The 19,194-nt window shown below is 44.8% G+C and overlaps 2 protein-coding genes across 2 annotated transcripts; one reads left to right on the top strand and one right to left on the bottom strand.

The window, feature by feature from the left end:
* Positions 1 to 8,115: 8,115 nt before the first annotated feature.
* LOC141021993 (uncharacterized) lies at positions 8,116 to 8,876 on the bottom strand. Its single transcript, XM_073497863.1, has 2 exons — positions 8,307 to 8,876; positions 8,116 to 8,208 (listed from the first exon to the last, which is right to left on the bottom strand). The coding sequence occupies exons 1-2, from the start codon at positions 8,874 to 8,876 to the stop codon at positions 8,116 to 8,118; spliced, it is 663 nt and encodes a 220-aa protein (XP_073353964.1).
* A 4,534-nt stretch (positions 8,877 to 13,410) lies between these two features.
* Positions 13,411 to 14,139, top strand: LOC141021992 (uncharacterized). Its single transcript, XM_073497862.1, has one exon. It carries the CDS (start codon positions 13,411 to 13,413, stop codon positions 14,137 to 14,139), a length of 729 nt encoding a protein of 242 aa, XP_073353963.1.
* Positions 14,140 to 19,194: the final 5,055 nt, after the last annotated feature.

The raw sequence follows: 19,194 nt of genomic DNA, 5'->3' as shown, positions 1-19,194 counted from the left end.
GTGAATACATAGATGTCACGACCGGTTTTTCAATAAAATAATTATTGAGAGACCAATCCCTTTTACGGACCAGCGAGGAAGAATTCATTCTCACTGGTAGACAATATCTTGGTCACAGAAGAAAAATACCAGGAGTACTAAATATAATACAAGGTTGAGCAGAGACTGCCCAACAATTTATTACATGCACGCCGCTAAAACAAGACGGCGGATAGGGTGTCAAACTACTAACTCACGATAATAACGGTGGTGGAAATATCATCGCGAAGCGAGTGATATGATTCCAGAAGACTACAACTCTTCGAGCGTCGGAGTGAGGCTCGAGAAGACTTATTGCGGGTGGCGGAAGCGTATACAAAACAAGTGACCAATATCCGGGATCGCGCAGGACTGACTAGGACTCCTCTAGGCATCGGACGCGCTATCAAACTCTTCATCCAAGAGAACGCCTTCGTCAACATCTGGCCAAATCAACAAGCCAGGTGAGTACTATGAAAGTACTCGCAAGACAGTTCGGACATAAGATATAACGAATGCAACATGAAGCATATGAACAAGTTAACCAGTGCGATCAGACATAGAGATAATAAATACTGGGTGCCAAGCGAGGGTCTGAATGACGCCTCGAGCGGAAACTGCAGAATAGTAATACTGGTGCCAAACGAGTGTCTGAAAGACTCCTCGAGCGGAAAATGCGGAATAATAATGCCACAGTCGGGCGTCGGGGCGGCACCACATAAAGGGCTTATAACAGAAAATAAAGACAGTGCATGCCGCAGTCGGACGTCTGAGCGACATCACATAAAGGGCTTATATTTAAAGTGAGAAACGAGTACACGCCACAGTCGGACGTCTGCGCGACGTCTCATAAAGGGCTTATATTGTAGCTCAATAATACAATAGTTCGGGAACATAATTTATCACAAGCATGAGACAAATATAAAGTTAGTCCATCCACAGGAATAACAATAAATCTGAATTTACCACTTGAGCTTGTTCACCGGGGACAAGTTTTTCACACGGATAGATATGGATATAATGTTTACACTACTAGATCATGGATGCGATGATTTGGAAAGAATTGACTCTACAGAGTTTGTACTTAACCACAGCCAACGGATTTCAGTAGTCACGGGGACTAGTTCTGTCTACGGTTTTGGAAGAAACACGTCTAACCAGTACACACCCAATTCAACCATCCGAAGCCAGGGATCACCCTCGGCAACATTCAAGAAAAACCTGGAGACGGGGAGGCTACAACCTCGCGTAGCATGGGATCAAATTTCTATACGCGCGCTCTAAGGGGGTGCCCCCCTCTCGGTCCCAACCGGAAACACCCATGCCCCCTGACCGGATGACTGGCTTTAATCCTGGGCCAAGGTACCATCATCCCGGCCTCTCTGTTTGGTGTGTACTCGGAAAGAGGTTACCAACTTACTAAACCGCATCCTGGCAATGAGACATGTGGTAGCACGGAAGGGGAAAGAACGGTAACGTGGCTCCAACCATGTTAACGTCGGAGAAAGTCGGATGACGCAAGGCTGGTATGCTACAACAGTACCACCTTGCTGCCCTTCATGTCACCACATGATTTGGCCATCTCTCATCAGAGATCATCGCAACTTTGGGACAGGCGGGAAAAGAATGATAACGTGGCTCCAACCACGTTAACGTCGGAGAAAGTCGGATGACGCAAGACTGGTATGCTACAACAGTACCACCTTGCTGCCCTTCATGTCACCACATGATTAGGCCATCTCTCATCAGAGATCATCGCGACTTTGGAACAACCGGGTCGTTGCCTTACAAGCAACGAGGTATTTACCGACACTCATATGCCACGCAGAAACTCTCACGTGAACATGTAAAACATCTGTCATATCAAATGTTCAAAACATGCTTGCCTGGTTCGGAGAAGTCGGAGTCTAGCTCGGCGAAGTTCGCGGCTCCGTCACCTCTTCCGAAACCTACGGCAATCACGAAACGGGTACTAACGTGAAAACCAACACTTGCACAGAAACTTTTCCAAATATTTTTCAAATAAATCCCATAAAAACTAGACAAAATTTGAAGATTGTCGGAAAAAGAATCACTCAAAAATACCTTTTTATTAAAAAGTTATAAAGGTTTCTGTCCAGGGACTTATCTGTAATGAAACAGAAAAGTTCCAGGGTTTTAACTGAGAAAACAGAAAACGCTTCGGTTGGGAATGCGCAAGCGCAAAGGAGAAAACGTATTTTGCCCGAAGGCGCCAACAGAAAACGGTTCGCGAATAAAAGAACAGAGGCTGACATGCGGGGTCCACATGTCAGGTTTGAAAAGCTCGCCGGCGCCCGAAGACTGTGGTGGACGCCGGCGTCGAACCACGGCGAGTTAGGAGAAACGGAGGGTACCAAGAGCTTCAGCGTCTTCTTCCGCGTCGGTGGGTGGTGGACTCGTCCAACGGGGAGCACCACGTCGACGGCGACACTGTCTCCGGCGGACGGCGGCTCGGGTGAGGATGGGGAACTCCGGTGGAGGGCTGCAAACTACAAATTGAGGCGCGGGTCAGAACGAGGGATGCAAGGTGAAGCTACTGGCAAGAGAATGGAGGCGGAGGAGCGCACACGGGGGAGAATCGGGCTGGATCCCGTGGCGGGTCGCGGCGGCCGGAGTCGAGGAAGGAGACCTCCTCGGGGCTCTTCCAGTGGCTAGGCTTGCTCTAGGGGGAGTGCAGGGATGGTGGGTGCTCGAGTTGAAGCTCGGGGCCTCTATTTATAGGCAGATCGACGGGGTGGCCGTGAACGGAGAATCTCCGGCGAGCGATTACGGCGGAGCAGTGGATTGGCAGGTGGTTTGAGCGGCCAGGCAGCATCAGTGGAGGTTACTGGAGTCGTTTCACAGCTAAACGGAGATGGTCTTGGCGTAATGGCGTCGGTCCACGGTGAGGTGACCGCACGGGCTCAACGGCGGCAGAGAGCGCGCTCCGCGCCCTGCGGTTCACGACGAGAGCGGCAGCGCATTCGGGGGAGTGGAAGGCCACGTGGCGGGCTCCGGTGGTTTGGGCGGCGCTGGGTGGCGTCGTCGGCGCCGTGTCTCCCGCTGGCGTCCGCAAAGCCGCCGGCGGCGTCGGTCACGGGGCGGCGCACCTTCTGCTGCTCGTCGCCGACGCCCGCAAGGCGCCAGGCGTTCATGCGGTGCAGGAACAAGAGGGCGGGGACGAGGAGCAAGGCGACGCGGTGGCACTGGCGAGATCGACGTTCTTCTCTGAAGAAAACGACAGCAGGCCACTGCAGTGTTCTCTGAACTTTCTGAACTTGACATAGACAGTGCACTGCAGGTGTTCGACAGAAGGTTTTGGCTATGAGATAAATTTTTCTGGAGCTGTAACTTGGTGAGATGACCACTCAATGCACCCAGAGGCTGCCTGATTTTACTTGGAATTTTTGGAGAAGGTTTCGAATGAATTTCACCAAATTTGACAAATCTGGTCCAAACTTGCAGCAGGTGTAGTTTGAAAATTTTGAACTGAAGACTAGTGGATCTTCATGGTTCTAGGTTGAGGGTTCAAAGGACTAGGAGGGGAAAAAGGTTTGGGGGCAAAAATCAAAACAGAAAATGGAGTTCCTTTGTAACTCTCCAAGTGCTAGGAAAGAAGGCAGAAATTTATTTGAATAGAATATAAATGGAAATAATCACATGGGGAGGTTCAACTTGCTGGATTTGATGCAAATCATGATCCAAAGGTGAGGAAAGGTTAGGAGAGGGGATTTTCACTAAGGCCATGGCAAGAAGGAAATTGTTGAAAGTGGCAAGGGATTTTCCAAAAGCCATAGTGCAAATTTCAAGGAGATTTTCAAAAGTCATTTCCCAAGTGAAAATATTTTGTCTTGAGTCCAAGTGAAAAGCAAGAACCTCCAAGACCAAAGACAGATCTTGGTTGAATCCAAATAAAACTTTTGCCATAAGGAAAAATATTTGAGAGTGAGAGTTCTCTTGAAGGAAAATTTTAAATCACTCCCCTCAAGTCAAATAAAAATCTTTTGAAAAATCCAAATAAAAACTTGGGTGTCACAACGCCTACCCCCTTAGGAAAAATCTCGTCCTCGAGATTTCTGCTGACCCTCAAATAGATATGAGTTAGTTGCGGGATGATGTATTATGGAACGAGTAAAGAGACTTGCCGGTAACGAGATTGAACTAGGTATTGAGATACCGACGATCGAATCTCGGGCAAGTAGCATACCGATGACAAAGGGAACAACGTATGTTGTTATGCGGTCTGACCGATAAAGATCTTCGTAGAATATTTGGGAGCCAATATGAGCATCCAGGTTCCGCTATTGGTTATTGACCGGAGACGTGTCTCGGTCATGTCTACATAGTTCTCGAACCCGTAGGGTCCGCACGCTTAACGTTTCGATGACAGTTATATTATGAGTTTATATGTTTTGATGTACCGAAGGTTGTTCGGAGTCCCGGATGTGATCACGGACATGACGAGGAGTCTCGAAATGGTCGAGGCATGAAGATTGATATATTGGAAGCCTATATTTGGATATCGGAAGTGTTCCGGGTGAAATCGGGATTTTACCGGAGTACCGGAGGGGTTCCCAGAACCCCCCGGGGGTTAATGGGCCATAGTGGGCCTTAGTGGAGAAGAGGAGAGGCGGCCAGGGCAAGGGCCGCGCGCCCCTCCCCCTAGTCCGAATAGGACAAGGAGAGGGGGGCGGCGCCCCTCCTTTCCTTCTTCTCCTCCACCTCTTTCCCCCTCTTCTCCTAATCCAACAAGGAATAGGGAGGGAGTCCTACTCCCGGTGGGAGTAGGACTCCTCCTGGCGCGCCCCCTCCTGGCCGGCCGCACCTCCCCCCTTGCTCCTTTATATACGGGGGTAGGGGGGCACCCTAGAGACACAACAATTGATCGTTTGATCTTTTAGCCGTGTGCGGTGCCCCCCTCCACCATAGTCCACCTCGATAATACTGTAGCGGTGCTTAGGCGAAGCCCTGCGTCGGTAGAACATCATCATCATCACCACGCCGTCGTGCTGACGAAACTCTCCCTCAACACTCGGCTGGATCGGAGTTCGAGGGATGTCATCGGGCTGAATGTGTGTTGAACTCGGAGGTGCCGTGCGTTCGGCACTTGATCGGTCGGATCATGAAGACGTACGACTACATCAACCGCGTTGTGCTAACATTTCCGCTTTCGGTCTACGAGGGTACGTGGAAAACACTCTCCCCTCTCGTTGCTATGCATCACCATGATCTTGCGTGTGCGTAGGAATTTTTTGAAATTACTACGTTCCCCAACAGGCTCCTGCTAAGTCCTCCATGGAGTCCCTTTCTTCGCCGCCTTTGATCATAAATTTCTCTTGGATGTCGATGTGGTACCCTTCTGGAATTCTGATGAAATATTGAAAAAGAGCATCTCTAATATTCCTGATGCCCACACTAGAGAAAGTTATACCTCTATTCTCAAGGAAATCCTTCAGGGCAGGGCACTCCGTCCTGGCCCTGCAGAAGTGATAGAGCAAAACATGATTCCGCATAGCCAGTTGCATGACAGCGACTTTTCTACGCCCATAACAATCCTTTCGCGTGAACTCCATGCCGAGACCAACAAACTTGTGCTTCTCCTCGCGCAACCAGTCCTCGTACAAGCCAATGATCTCCTCCACCTTGCCAGGCTCGTTGGTGTACCACACGTCGAGCTTCATGTTACCATTGGCAACTATAGGATGGTACTCGGTGGTGTTCAAAAAGTTGTCCATGGAAACGAGCAGCAAGGTGCCAATGGAGATTCCTAAGACCCTGCGACAAGGTTGGGGAGTGGCGAGGAGGGTGGGAACTGACTGATGTTCTGTGGCTACAATACGACGTGAAGACCTCACAAACGCGGCAAGTATTTAACCTTGGCGAGGGACCTTTGAGTTACAATGCGCATTAACGTGTGAACTAGGAATAGCGAATAGACGGTTGTGCTTCCGAAGCTCATAAAACCATGCACTTCGTAAAGTCACGACTGTGCACAAATATTTGATGCCGTGGAGAAATCGAGGAGCCTCTAACTTTATTTTACGGTAACTGACACACTGAATAGTCACATCGAACAGCCGGCACATGGGTCATCAATTCCTCCTTTGAACAAAGACCACCAACGGAAGAATCCAATGAAGCAAACAAACAGCCAGCCATACACCTTAGATCTGAAGGCCAAAACTCATCCGTGCCTCATCTAGCTAGATTCACAACATCTGTCCCTCGATAGTCAAGGCTGGTTTCAGGTGAGGCCCGGGTATGCAGGCACAAGACGCACATACGTGTCTATCAGGCACGGGTATGCAGGCACACGACGCACATACGTGTCTATTCCACAGGCATGGGTATCACCACAGGCACGTAGAGATACAGGCAGCAACTCGCCGGAAACACGTGAATGCAGGCAACAAAGGCACGGAAACGTAGCCTCTACAGGCACGTGCTTCGGCTTGGCAAGGCACGAATACGGCCTTGCAATTAACGTTCTCGAGCCACGGCTAGACACCCTCTGCGTACAGACATGGAATTGCAGCTTCTCCGATGCACAAGCACGGTTTTCGAATTGGCATTCTCGAGGCACATATACAAATCCTCTGCATACAAATCCTCTGGATGCAAAAAAGAGAGGTGGCAGAGGCATCGGTAAGAACACTCTGTTTGAGAGGCACGGTTGCAAACTCTCAAGAGGGACAGCCATGTGACACCGCAGACACATAGACACGTGACGTGTATCACATGAGGATACATCAAATACAAGCAGCGAATCAATGGTAGAAGTGAAAGAGCCACAGTTTTAAAGTGTCTAGAGGAACGGGCATGTAGAAGCACAGGCACGACGAGTCACAGCCACCGCATCCCCTCACGGACAGGCATCTCGCACCACAGGCACGTAGAGTCACAGCCAGCGTGTCTCCTGAGACAAGCGAATGCAGGTACAGGATGCACGGAACTGCAGCGTATACAGGCACGGAATTGCGACTTTTGTCACACAGGTACGGCTTTCGAATTGGCGTTCTCGAGGCACGGGTACAAACCACCTGGACGCACAAAAGAGTGGTGGCAGAGGCACGGTTGTGTAGTCTGAAGAGAAACTGCCGTGTGACACCACCACATAGAGACATCGTGTGTGTCACGTGAGGTACATGAATAGCGGAAAAGAAGCCACGGAAGTGAAGCCTCCATAGACACGGATGCGGGCTTCTAGAGGCACGGTCCCGAAGAACACAAAGACATGAAACTGAAAATGTTGCCTCGTACGTTACTAGACGTGCCTCTCTTGTGCAAATGTGTAAAACACAGCAATACAAACACAAACAAACAGCGGTGAATATAAGCCAAACAAAAAACACGCTTCTCCCAAACAATACATATGCGTCCCCTCACGGACGGGCGTCTGGCACCAAAGGCACGTAGAGTCACAGCCAGCATGACGCCTAAGACACGCAAATGCACGTACAGGAGACACCGAATTAAAGCGTATACAGGCACGGAATTGCGGCTTCTCATAGTTATCGAAGCACGGGTACAAACAACCTGGACACACAAAAGAGTGGTGGCAAAGGCACGGTTGTGTAGTGTCAAGAGGAACTGCCGTGTGAAACCAGCACGTTACAGACATGGCGTGTGTCATGGATGTACATGCATAGACGGAAAGAAGCCACGGAAGTGAAGCCTGAACATACACGGATGCCCGGATTCTCGAGGCACGGTCCTAAAGCACACAAAGACATGAAACTAAAATGTTGCCTCGTACGTTAGCAGACGTGCCTCTCTTGTGCGAACGTGTAAAAGACAACAATACAAACACAAACAAACGGCACCGAATAAAAGCCAAACACAAAACGCGCTTCTCCCAAACAATACATATGTGCCACTTCAACAGGTTCTCTAAATATACATGAACTAGCGCAAACGTCAACAATGAACTTGTAACATGAAAAAACATAAGAAATTATATTCACATAACATGAGACGGTACTCCATAGGATTGAACTAAAAGTACTCATTAATTATACAAAAAAAGAAATGAAAGTCTTTCCATTCTGCTCAGACCACTGGGACCATTCTACTCAATTGGAGTTCTGCTCCAAAGCATCAACGGCATCCGGGGTCGGGAAGACAACGAGGATGCATCATGTCCTTCATAAACAGAACTCGGCGGTAGAGCTTGTAGCTGACATACCCATCCTAAAATAAAAAGCGGATGAGAATGAAGATATACGTAAAGGGGAAAAGGTACTATTGTTGCAATAAAACAAAAATATAAAGACGAAATTTTCACTTACAATTGCCGCATATTTCAGGTGTTCAAGGGAAAGCGGCTTCCATTCCCAGTAGTCATGCAGACCTTGTGGAAAAGACGACTTCATACTCAAGTAATATTTGTTTATGACGGCTCCTGCCAAATCTGCCATTGAATCCCTTAGATTGCCTCCTTTGATCATGAGCTCCTCTTGAAGGTCGATGTGACACTCTCTTGGGATTTTGAGGTAACTGTTTGCGAGAACATCCCTACCGTTCCTGACGTCGACACTAGCGAAAATTATACCTTTGTTCCGAAGGAAATCCTTCAGAGCAGCGCACTCCGTCCTGGCCTTGCACAAGTGATAAACAAGAACATGCTTGCGCATCGCCAGTTGCATAACGGCAACTTTTCTACTACGATCAAAATAATCCTCTCGTGTGTACTCCAAATCAAGACCAACAAACTTGTACCTGTCCTCACGCAGCCATTCCTCATAGAGAGTAAGAATCTCCTCCACCTTGTGGGGCTCATTGGTGTACAACACATCGAGCTTGGTATTACCATCAGCATCTATAAAGAGACGCTCAGTAGTGTTCCTGAAGTCGTCCATGGAACCGAGGCTGAGACGACAATGGAGTTTGACTGTGCTTCTCGTACGAGGCGAGGATGATGGGAGCTACCCGCACTTCTCTGGAGGGAATAAGACGCGATAACCTCCAGGAATAGACCACTACTTAACCTTTGGGGAGAGACGACTCAGTTACCATGCGCCCATTTAATTGCTAAGGAAACGGTGAATGGACGATTGTGCTTCTGCAGCTCGTGAAACCACGCACTTCAAAAGTCACGACTGCCATGCTGTAATCGAGGAGCCTCTAGGTTAACTCTAGCATGGTATCTGGCACAATAAATACTAACAATAAATAGCCATCCCATCGGTCACCAGCACATCTTTTGACCGAGAGAACAATGCGAAGAGGCAAACGAGATGACCCTGTCATACTAATACTACACTGGGAGTGAACAAAAATAGAAGCACGGTTCGCCAGAACAAAAGCCACACGCGTGCATCCACTTTGGTTAAAGACAAACCTCACTAACATCAACGCACCATGTCTGCGTACCACCAGAAACATTGACAAAACAAAAGCACGTCCATGCTTCTGACATACATATAACCGTGGCTATCATACATATTCCCGCCTGAAGCCAGCGTACATAAAAACAGTGACTCCCCTGGGTCAACGACTGCCTGAAAAAAAATTGCAATACCAAAGTCACGAATCGTGACTCGATTTCAGATGCAAACGTGCCTCTCATTAGCAACCATCATGCCTCCCATCAATTTGCATCCCCCGACATATCGACCATGCCTCTCCTGTTACAACGACCGTGCATCTAATAACATCATCACCGGTCCTCTCCTAAAGAAACACCCAACCATATCTGATTAAAAAACATAGAAGCACGAGCATGCTTTTCAGCATGTATAACCGTGCCTCACAGAAAGTATGTGAGGCAGGATAGGCACGTAAAAGACTCCGCTCGGAGGCAGCACAGCTGGACAACTATAATGGGAGGCAGTTGGACGAGTCAAACATCTCGTGTCCCCATAACACCTCGGAATGCACGCACACCATCTACAACCAGCATTCTTTCCATTTCGCAAAATAAAAAATAAAACAAGAAGCACTCATTACTACTCTTGCTCTCTCCCGTCTCCTTTATATTTAAATAAGCTCCGACTCCCTCAGCCACAACACAACTCATTTGCCTTCTCCGTCGCCTGCTTCTAGGGTTCGTGCTTCTTCTCCGTCTCCTGCTTCTAGGGTTCGTGCTTCTAACCCGCACACAATCGATTAATTTCTAAGCCATACTTCTCTCGTAGATTGCTGGCCGTGGGTGCTTGCCCTAAGCTTCCCATCACAACCCATCTGCCTTATCCGTCCGCCTACTTCTAGGGTTCGTGCTTCTTCCCCGCACACAGTCTCATTTCAAACAAGTTATTGTAGAGTTTTTATTGGGTCTCTTGATTAACTTCCAAGCCGTGCTTCTCTCGTAGATTTTGCTAGCCGTGTGCGCTTGCCCTAAGCTTCCCCTACCCAAATCTCCGTTTGTCAACCCTCGTTCTTCTTCTGTCCCAAGTAAAAAGCATATGCGTAAGCAGCATGCTCCGATCCGTATTTATGTTTTACGTTTAGGTTTTTCATTTGATAGTTATTGAAGCATCAGATCCGGTACAACGACTTCATTCTCTAAAGGAATATAAAAACCATTTGAAAATCTAAACAAGTGTTATAAACTCTGTCATACTGCTTTTCTCGAAGGAGTAGATGAGAAGATTTATGGTAAATTTGTAGTTGTTGCCTGCCTTCAATGTGGCTAACATATCTGAAGCTAGTCGTTGTCTACCTTCCACGTTGAAGCTTGTTTTTAAATTGTTATGATATTCTTGTTTTCTTAACATAGTTTTTCTGAATTATTTAGGTATGATTTGCCCTACCTGCCGCCAACCAGGCGGCCCTTGCGAACCACACCCTGAAGTTCTCCAGGAGTTTGAGGTTATTCTTGATGAAAATTGCTGGAGCCGCATGGTTAGTAAGCATCACTAACAAATTAGTTGCTTACAACACAGTAAAAATCGTCACTGTCACTCATACCCCCTTGCACCTACACTAGGTTCCCCTGCTGCCACTTCTTCGCAACTGCCTTGTGTTTTCATTTTCCATTAGTTTGCTTGCCTATGCCCTGATTAATATAGTCCATTAGTTTTGCCTGCCTATGCCTTGATTACTATAATGCATCTTCAGTTCTAATTAAAATTAGTCAACATATGCCAAAAATCTGTGTCCATTAATTTATAATACAATTATGTTATAATCTGTAATTCTTATCAAAAATTCACATCCAATTTAAGAAAACTTTTAACATTAATAGTACGCGAGTTCAAATTTATACTTACAGGTTGTTATTTGCACTATTTTTTCCAGTATGTACCTTGTAATGTCAGAGCTTTTCTCGCTGAATACATTGAATAGAAGAAGAAAGAAGCAAGAAAATTGCGTAAACAGCAGGTAGAGCCAGCCCTTCTTACACATGAAGGAAGGTCTTACAATGCTTTGTTTAAGCATAGGGCAAACTACACAAAGTTCTGCGGTGGTGAGTGGAACATCTTTGCGGCTGATTATGAACTTTGTGCTGGAGACCGAATAGAATTTGAACTACCAGACGAGGGTCTCAATCTTGAAATACAAACATATCGAGATAACAAAAGGCTGCTTCCATTACCCCACATTGGTAGGTATTTAATATTACAAACATTACAAACTTATCTTCTTTCGTTATATTTTTATATTACAAACTTATCTTCTTTCGCTGTAATTTTATATGCATGAATCGAACTGAATAATATTAACCCCGTGTTGGATATAACTTTATCTAACTTTAAAAGCTTTTTCTTTTTCTAGCTCTCGACGATCTTTCTTCTGACGATTTCGACCATGTTCACTGTTGTGTCTACTCTAAGGATATTGAGCTTACCTACGACCAGACACGATTCTTTCTACAACGCCTTTCCGGAGATACTTTCATCCGTTGCCGTCCATTTGTCCATGTCTTGACTCACACTAACACCAAAGACTACGTCATGGTTGGTTACAACTGTCCTTGTTAAAATACCAAACGTATTTTGCTCATATGTAATATAAACAATACTGACGTAATATTGCTTATATGTAAAATTATAAAGAACCTATTTATTCAAACCTAAAACAACAAAACTTCCGTTGTTCTCTTAATATGTTGTTTTACCTGTTTACACACAAACCTGAACATGCCAAGAACTATATTACTTCCAATATGGAATTTATTAATGTTTGTGCACTCACCATATTCAGACATTCTTTTATTTATTGTCCAAGTGACAAATCAACGGTTTTAATTTCGATTTTCTTCTAGAAAATTCCGAGGAGCGTTGTCTCAACACTGAAGAGATGGGTGGACATGCCAACCAATGGCAGGGTAACCCTTGAAGCTCCTGATAAACCTACACATGTCATCACTCCTTCATCGTACTACATCTCCAAAAACGACAGTAGGATGGTAATAGAAAAGTCTTCTTTCAGGGACTTCATATCAGCTGCATCCTTCGTTGAAAAGAATGTTGTTCTAATCACTTTCAAAGAGCTCCATGACCGTTCTATGTCCATTATCATTCAGCGCATTATGTAGATTCCGTCGGAACCAGCACCTAAAATGGAAGCAAACAGTGTATCTCCTAGAATGTTCAACGCTCGTTTCATGATGATGCCTCCAGGAGCAAAACACTGATTACTATAAGTTTGCCAGTTAGGATGGTAGAGTAATTTAATTATTATGGACCATGTGCTTGCTTGAACTATCGGAATGATCTTTTGCAACTTATGTAGCTCTTATGGACACTCAACTTGCTGTTTCAACCATCGGAATGATCCTTTGAAACAAATGCTGTTTGAACTATCGAAATGATTCATTCAAAAAAATGTAGTTCTTATCCTTTGAAAAGTTCACAATTCAAAAAACCAAGAAACAAAAAGATTCATTTTAAAAAATGAAACGAAACAAGAATCAATTTGTGATTCAAAACCTCTACCAATGCCATGTTATCAAACTTATTCAAACCATCTAGTGAAACATATCTCAATTAAAAACCAAACAGGACTCCGTTTTCAAGTCCAAACTATATTTACTTCAACTTTTCCTAAACACACACTTGTGCACCGAATAACATAAAAATCGTGCCTCCCTAACCAAGGGAGATTATTAATTGAAAAAAAAACATTTTCACAACAAAGGCACGACCATGCATCTGCTGAGTGTTCTACCGTTTACACGACTACTTTCACAGCCAAAGATGGATCACGCAGGCAGCACAGAACGAATAAAAAAATTCAATGAACAAGACAAGTGAAAATCTTAAAAAAACAGATAAAACAAACCCCTGTTTTCGAAATTCTACGCTTGGAACCGCCGCGTGACTAGCAACTGCTCTTTGGCGGTTTCCTTTTTTGCACGAGAAAATAACCCTTTCACTTTTCCGACTCCATTTCATCCTCTTCCTCGAAAGTTTCTCGCCGGCCGCAGTTCACCACCGTACACCTGCAGCCATGGACGACGGGAAACTAACAACACTCACCGAACACATCACTACCCACGGTACAACCGTGCTCGAGGTGGTGTACACCAACGACCCAAGGACCGTGGAGCGGATCATCAAAAAGTACGAAGAATGGCTAAAGGAGGAGAAGAACAAGTTCGTCAGCCTCGACCTCGAGTACACACGTAAGAGCAGTTACATACGACAAGGGATCGCCGTCGTCCAACTTGCCATGCGCGAGCATGTCCTTGTATACCACTACTGCAGATCCGAGCGCTCCCAGGCGTTAGTTGACTTCCTGCAACGGAAAGCGGTAACTTTCACTAGCGTCGACACCAGGAACGACAAGACCATGCTTGCTCGTGCATGGATCAAAATTCCAGACGAGCACCACGTCGACATCCAGAGGCTATTCTGCATCAAGGGTGGTGGAGAAAGGGACTCCATGGCTGACCTTGCAGCGGCCATCATCGACCCCTCATACAAGAACATGAAGAAATCATTCCCAAAGGAGAAGCACCAGTTCTGGGAGTGGAAGCCACTTTCACCGATACACCTTGAGTACGTGGCAAAGGACGGGTATGTTAGCTACGAGTTGTACCGTAGAATCCTAATCATCAAGAACGGGCTACGTCACCTGCACCAACAACCAATGAAAGAAAGACTCCGCCCACATAAGAGCAATGACGAGGGATCTTCCAGCGGCTGGAAGCGCCGGAAGGGAAACAGTGGTTGGTAAATTGCGAGAAAATGGATGTCTACATTAAACTAGTAGGAACTACTATTATCATAATTTAGATTGTATGAACCTATGTTGTAAATATGTTTGTTGTTGCTCAAAGATGTTGTGTGTATTGTATTACTATTTTACGTTTGAACTTTGAACACAGTGGTGTGCTCATGTACAAATGCATACTACGTTTTGCATGTCTAAATGCAATTAGTAAGTTATGTCCCAGTACTGAGCAAGCATATATTGTATCCATGATTATAGAATGAGAGATATCTCGCACGATATTGTATTATAATTTTCATACTCAACCTTTACAAGATGCATCGTGCATTTACAAGAATATGTGATGATATCGTTGTAAACTTTCAGTACAATGCTTATTAAACATTGGCGTGAAGAATTCATAAATATTGCAGAAGATCATTCGGTACACAGTCACAAGTGACGAGAATTTTGTTACTTTAACCACATTGAAAAAAAAATCCTTGCCTCCATTTCACATCAAACACCACTCCGTCCATTCAGAACATCCTTGCTATTGCACACAGGTTCCTCTTCGTACACCAGTTCTGCACGATGCCACAAGACTACACTACTATGTGCAACTAACCTATGTACAAGCGTGACTCATTAAGTGTCTACTCAATCCATGCCTGTGGTGCCACGCACCCGTGACCCTAGAGAATACACACCCGTGCATCATTAATCGAGCCCCTCTAACCAGATATTCGGACCGATGCCTCTACTGCCGTACATCCGTGCCTCTAGAATCTTGACAGCAGCAAGAGGGTTCAAAACCGTGCCTCCACACAACTGTGCTTGTACTGACTGCACTTCCGTGCCTCTGTTTGCTTGATCAACGTGCCTCACATGAAACCCACAGTAACTCTACGTGCTCCGCACGCGTGATCGCCAATGCAACTTTGGTGTTGCACAGACGCGTCTCTCAGTATACCCGTACCTCCACAACCGTGCTTGTACTGACTATAATTCCATGCCTCCATTTTGCTCAATCCACGTGCCTCACATAAAACCAACAGTAACTCTACGTACCACACACACGTGCCTCTCGCATGAAACCCATAGTATCTCGCCCGTACAACTTTGGCGCTGCACACACGTACCTCTCAGTATACCCGTGCCTCCTCACGACCGTGCCTGCACTGACTTCAATTCCGTGCCTTCATTTGCTTAATCCACGTGCCTCACATAAAAGAGATGCACAGCCGTGCCTCAGAGTAAACAACACACGTGCCTCTACTGTATTGATAACTATGACCCCAATTAAATAACATCCGTCCAAAAAAACATATTTAAAAGAGATGCACAGCCATACCTCTTCTACAAACATACAACAGCAATGAACACTTAGGTTCATATCGTTTCATATATCTAGACAACATTAAACCATAGCATAGATTTTTAAACAAAATCCATTTATGTCCAAAGGCTATAACTAACATCACTGCGGCAGAAGATTGAAGATAACAACAAGCCTCCCATCACGCTCTTTGAAAGTTATCAGCACCAAGCTGTTTACTTCAATAGACGATGCCTGGAGAAAATCACTGAAACCTTCCTATTTGAACACCATTCTACTACCCAAGCCAATGAAGTAGGAGCAAGGAGTGCTCACATATATATCATCATCACCAGATTCCAAAGTAACTTCAAGGGTTAAAACGCCAGTCCTAGGAAAAGTCACAAACTCCTTCAAACTCCTCACAACAATACCAGGAATAACCTGACAAAAAACATCAAGCTATCAGAAATAGAACAAAAATTCAAAACTATAAATAGAAGAGATAATAAAAATAAATAAATAAACAGAAACAAAGAAAAAACTGTGGAAAAAAACTGACCATATGATGACCACTAACATTCATGGAATCAATCCTGTGAACAAAAGGACAACACGGTATGTAGACATCATCAAAGAGTTGACACCTCATGAAATACATCTGCTGATAATTAAGAAAAACACCACGGGTGTAATAACAACTCCCAACAAGTTCCATCTCGGAGTCGCTCAAACCATCAAGAGCTACAAAATATAATTACACAGGCTCAAGGGAACATAAAAATCATCATGTGCAATAAAACAAGCTAAAAACTTCCTTAAAAATAAACCTTACCAACATACGGTAAAGGAGACAACGCATCTCCACGACCAACACGATAAAAATCAATACCAATCCATGTTCCATAATGTTCAAGCCTAATGGTCATTATATCACGAGGACGAACACCATAATCACTGACCAATCGTTCCCAGGAAGGACCATGGAATTTGCTCCTCAACCGACCATGACTAAACAGAACACCATACATATAACCCTCATTGCACTGAAAAGCAAGATCAGTATCTTCGTCACCCCTCCTTATGGCTAAAGCCCTACACTCCTCGATGTAACGAGCAAGATGAGCTCTAACACTGCACGGAACATACTGCACAACAAATCAAAACAAGGATCATAATCAAACCTAAACAGCATGAGCAGCACCAAAAGAAATAAGCGTGTGTGCCAAAAATTGAACAATTATAAAATGATATTCTTACAACACGCCTCCAACAACGCCGATCCAGGACCACGCTGAACCCATCTACAGAAGAATCAACAGAAGAACACATGCCACCAGGCATACGGCAAAAAGGACAAGCCATAACTGCAAGGAACATAATGATTATCAAGAACTAATCCCACAAAACCCAGTTGAAACTTGACATCTGATAGTGTTGGTAGTCCCCACCCGTAACTACCCCATAAATCTCCATATCCCGGAAATATAATGGGAACAAAAAGAGAAACGAGAAAGGGAAACAGGGAACCCACGAAGGCAACCGGTAGGGAACGGCAATCACGCGAACGGGGAAGCGCGGTCGACGCTAAAGAAGGACCACCGTAAGAGCAGGCAACAAGCGCGGCGGCCGGGACAGGGGCCGCCGTAACCACGCGACAAGAGCGGCGGCCGCGACGGGCAGAGACGACGGCAAAGAAAGAACAGTGCTCCACGACGGTTCGCCCACACCAGAGAGAAACAGATCTCAAAACAGATTAAAGGTTTTACAAAACATTAAAAGTATAAGGACTAAAGTGAAAAAAGGAAAAACCAGAAAGGGAAACCGGAAACCGGAAAACACGGGAGACGCCGTGCGCGCGACAAGTGTCGCGCGCGGAGCGCCTCGAAAAAGTCTCTCGACCGCTCCGCGCGTGACACTTGGCGCGCGGGGAGCGCTCCCCGACTAATCGTTGCGAGGAGCGCTCCTCAATTAGTGATTTCGGTGGATTGCTCTCCCAGAGAAACGACAGGGATCGGGCCAGAAAGTCCCCGAGCTATGATTGACCAAACAATGCGCTAGCTTTCCACGGGCCGATTTGCCCCATGGGCTCCGAGCCCTGGGTTTTGACGGGGATCCCTCCGGGATACCGGACGACCAAATGAGGCCATCAGATGCTAAAAAAACAAATGAGGCCATCATTTGTGTTGCGCCCCTTTGCAACATCGGTCGTGTGCGCTGCGTTCTTTTGCAACACCTGATCGTGACGCTAACACACCCCCTGTTGTGCTCGGTTGCCAACAACATGACTCATGTTGCACCAACATATGTGTGACCAACGGTCAATCAGGTGTTCCCAAACATTTTTCATATTATATCCGATACAAGACTATGACAAAATATTTTTGCATGCTTAAACTTGTTGGCTTTACCCTTTCCAAAGAAAGAGAGCCCTTTTTTGTGGGTAAAGAAAGAAAGCCCTTGCAGGAATTTTCACTGGCCAGAAAAGAGGGTTTGAAAATAGTTTTCAACCTGCAATTGACGTGCCACGGTAGCACAAAGATGTGTTGTGTACGTCCTGGACCTCCCCGTCTTGTATCCGTCAACCCGGCACGCCTTTTTCTCCGTGGCCAGTGTGCAATAAAGTGGCGACCAATCCTGCACGAAGGCAAAGACTCCGAAACAAATCTTGAAATTGTAGACAAAAGCTAAATCAAACCCTGAACTCATAATCTCCGAACTCAGCACACCAAACTCTATGACCGTGATCTATTTTGAACCTTGAGAGCGCTTAGCTAGTATTCTCTGACGTGACAAGATAAAACCCTTGGATTATTGACTGAGTTGTGCGTTCCTCTGTTCATTTTCATTGCTTCTTTCGGTTTTATCCTTTTTTTCTTCTTCCTTTTTTCTTTTTCTTCTATTTTTTTATTTCTTCACTGGTTTTCTTTGGGTTTTTTTCCCTTCATTATAGTTCAGTATTTTTTTCGGTTATCTGGTTTTCTTTTGTTTCTTTTTCTTTTTTGCACCGGGTTTTTGTTCTTTTTTGGTTTTTATTTTGGTTCTTTCTCAGTTTTCTTCCACGGTTTTTCAACACAAAGTCTAGTTTTCCGTATACACTAGGTTCATTTCTAGTGCACATTTAATACTTTTCAAATACACAATTAACATTTTTTTTGAAAATATGTTTTGATGCCATTTTTTTTCATACACATTGTACTATTTTTGTATACATCATGACCATTGTACATTTACATATATATCAGGAACATTTCTTAAAAATGTATTTTTTATGTCTACTTCTTTACATACACCTTCTACATTGTTCTTGTATACATCAGGACATTGTTTCATACATATATAACATTTTTAAATAAATTATTAATATTTTTTCCATATTTACTTTTGATGTCTACTTTTTTCATACACGTTGTACATTTTTTGTACACATTAGAAACATTTTTATATATGTTTAACATTTTTAAATGTATGATAAACAATTTTAATTTTATTTTTTATGTCTATTTTTCAAACACCTTGTACATTTTTGGAATACATCAGGAACATTTTTTATATAGGTTTAACATTTCTTAAGTACATGGTTAATAATTTTTTTCATATTTAAGTTTTGATATCTATTTTTTTCACACACTCTGTACATTTTTCATATACATTAGAAAAAAACTTTCTGTTCATGTTTACAATATTTTCAAATATAAACAAAATAAGGATGGACAGGGTGGGTCGCGCCCAACCGGCTATCTCCCTCAGTTGCAACCAAC

The sequence above is a fragment of the Aegilops tauschii genome, chromosome 4, assembly GCF_002575655.3.
Source record: "Aegilops tauschii subsp. strangulata cultivar AL8/78 chromosome 4, Aet v6.0, whole genome shotgun sequence".
Classification (NCBI taxonomy): Eukaryota; Viridiplantae; Streptophyta; class Magnoliopsida; order Poales; family Poaceae; genus Aegilops; species Aegilops tauschii.
The sequence above is the reverse complement of the archived record's forward strand: the minus strand, read 5'-3'. Positions and strand labels throughout refer to the sequence as shown.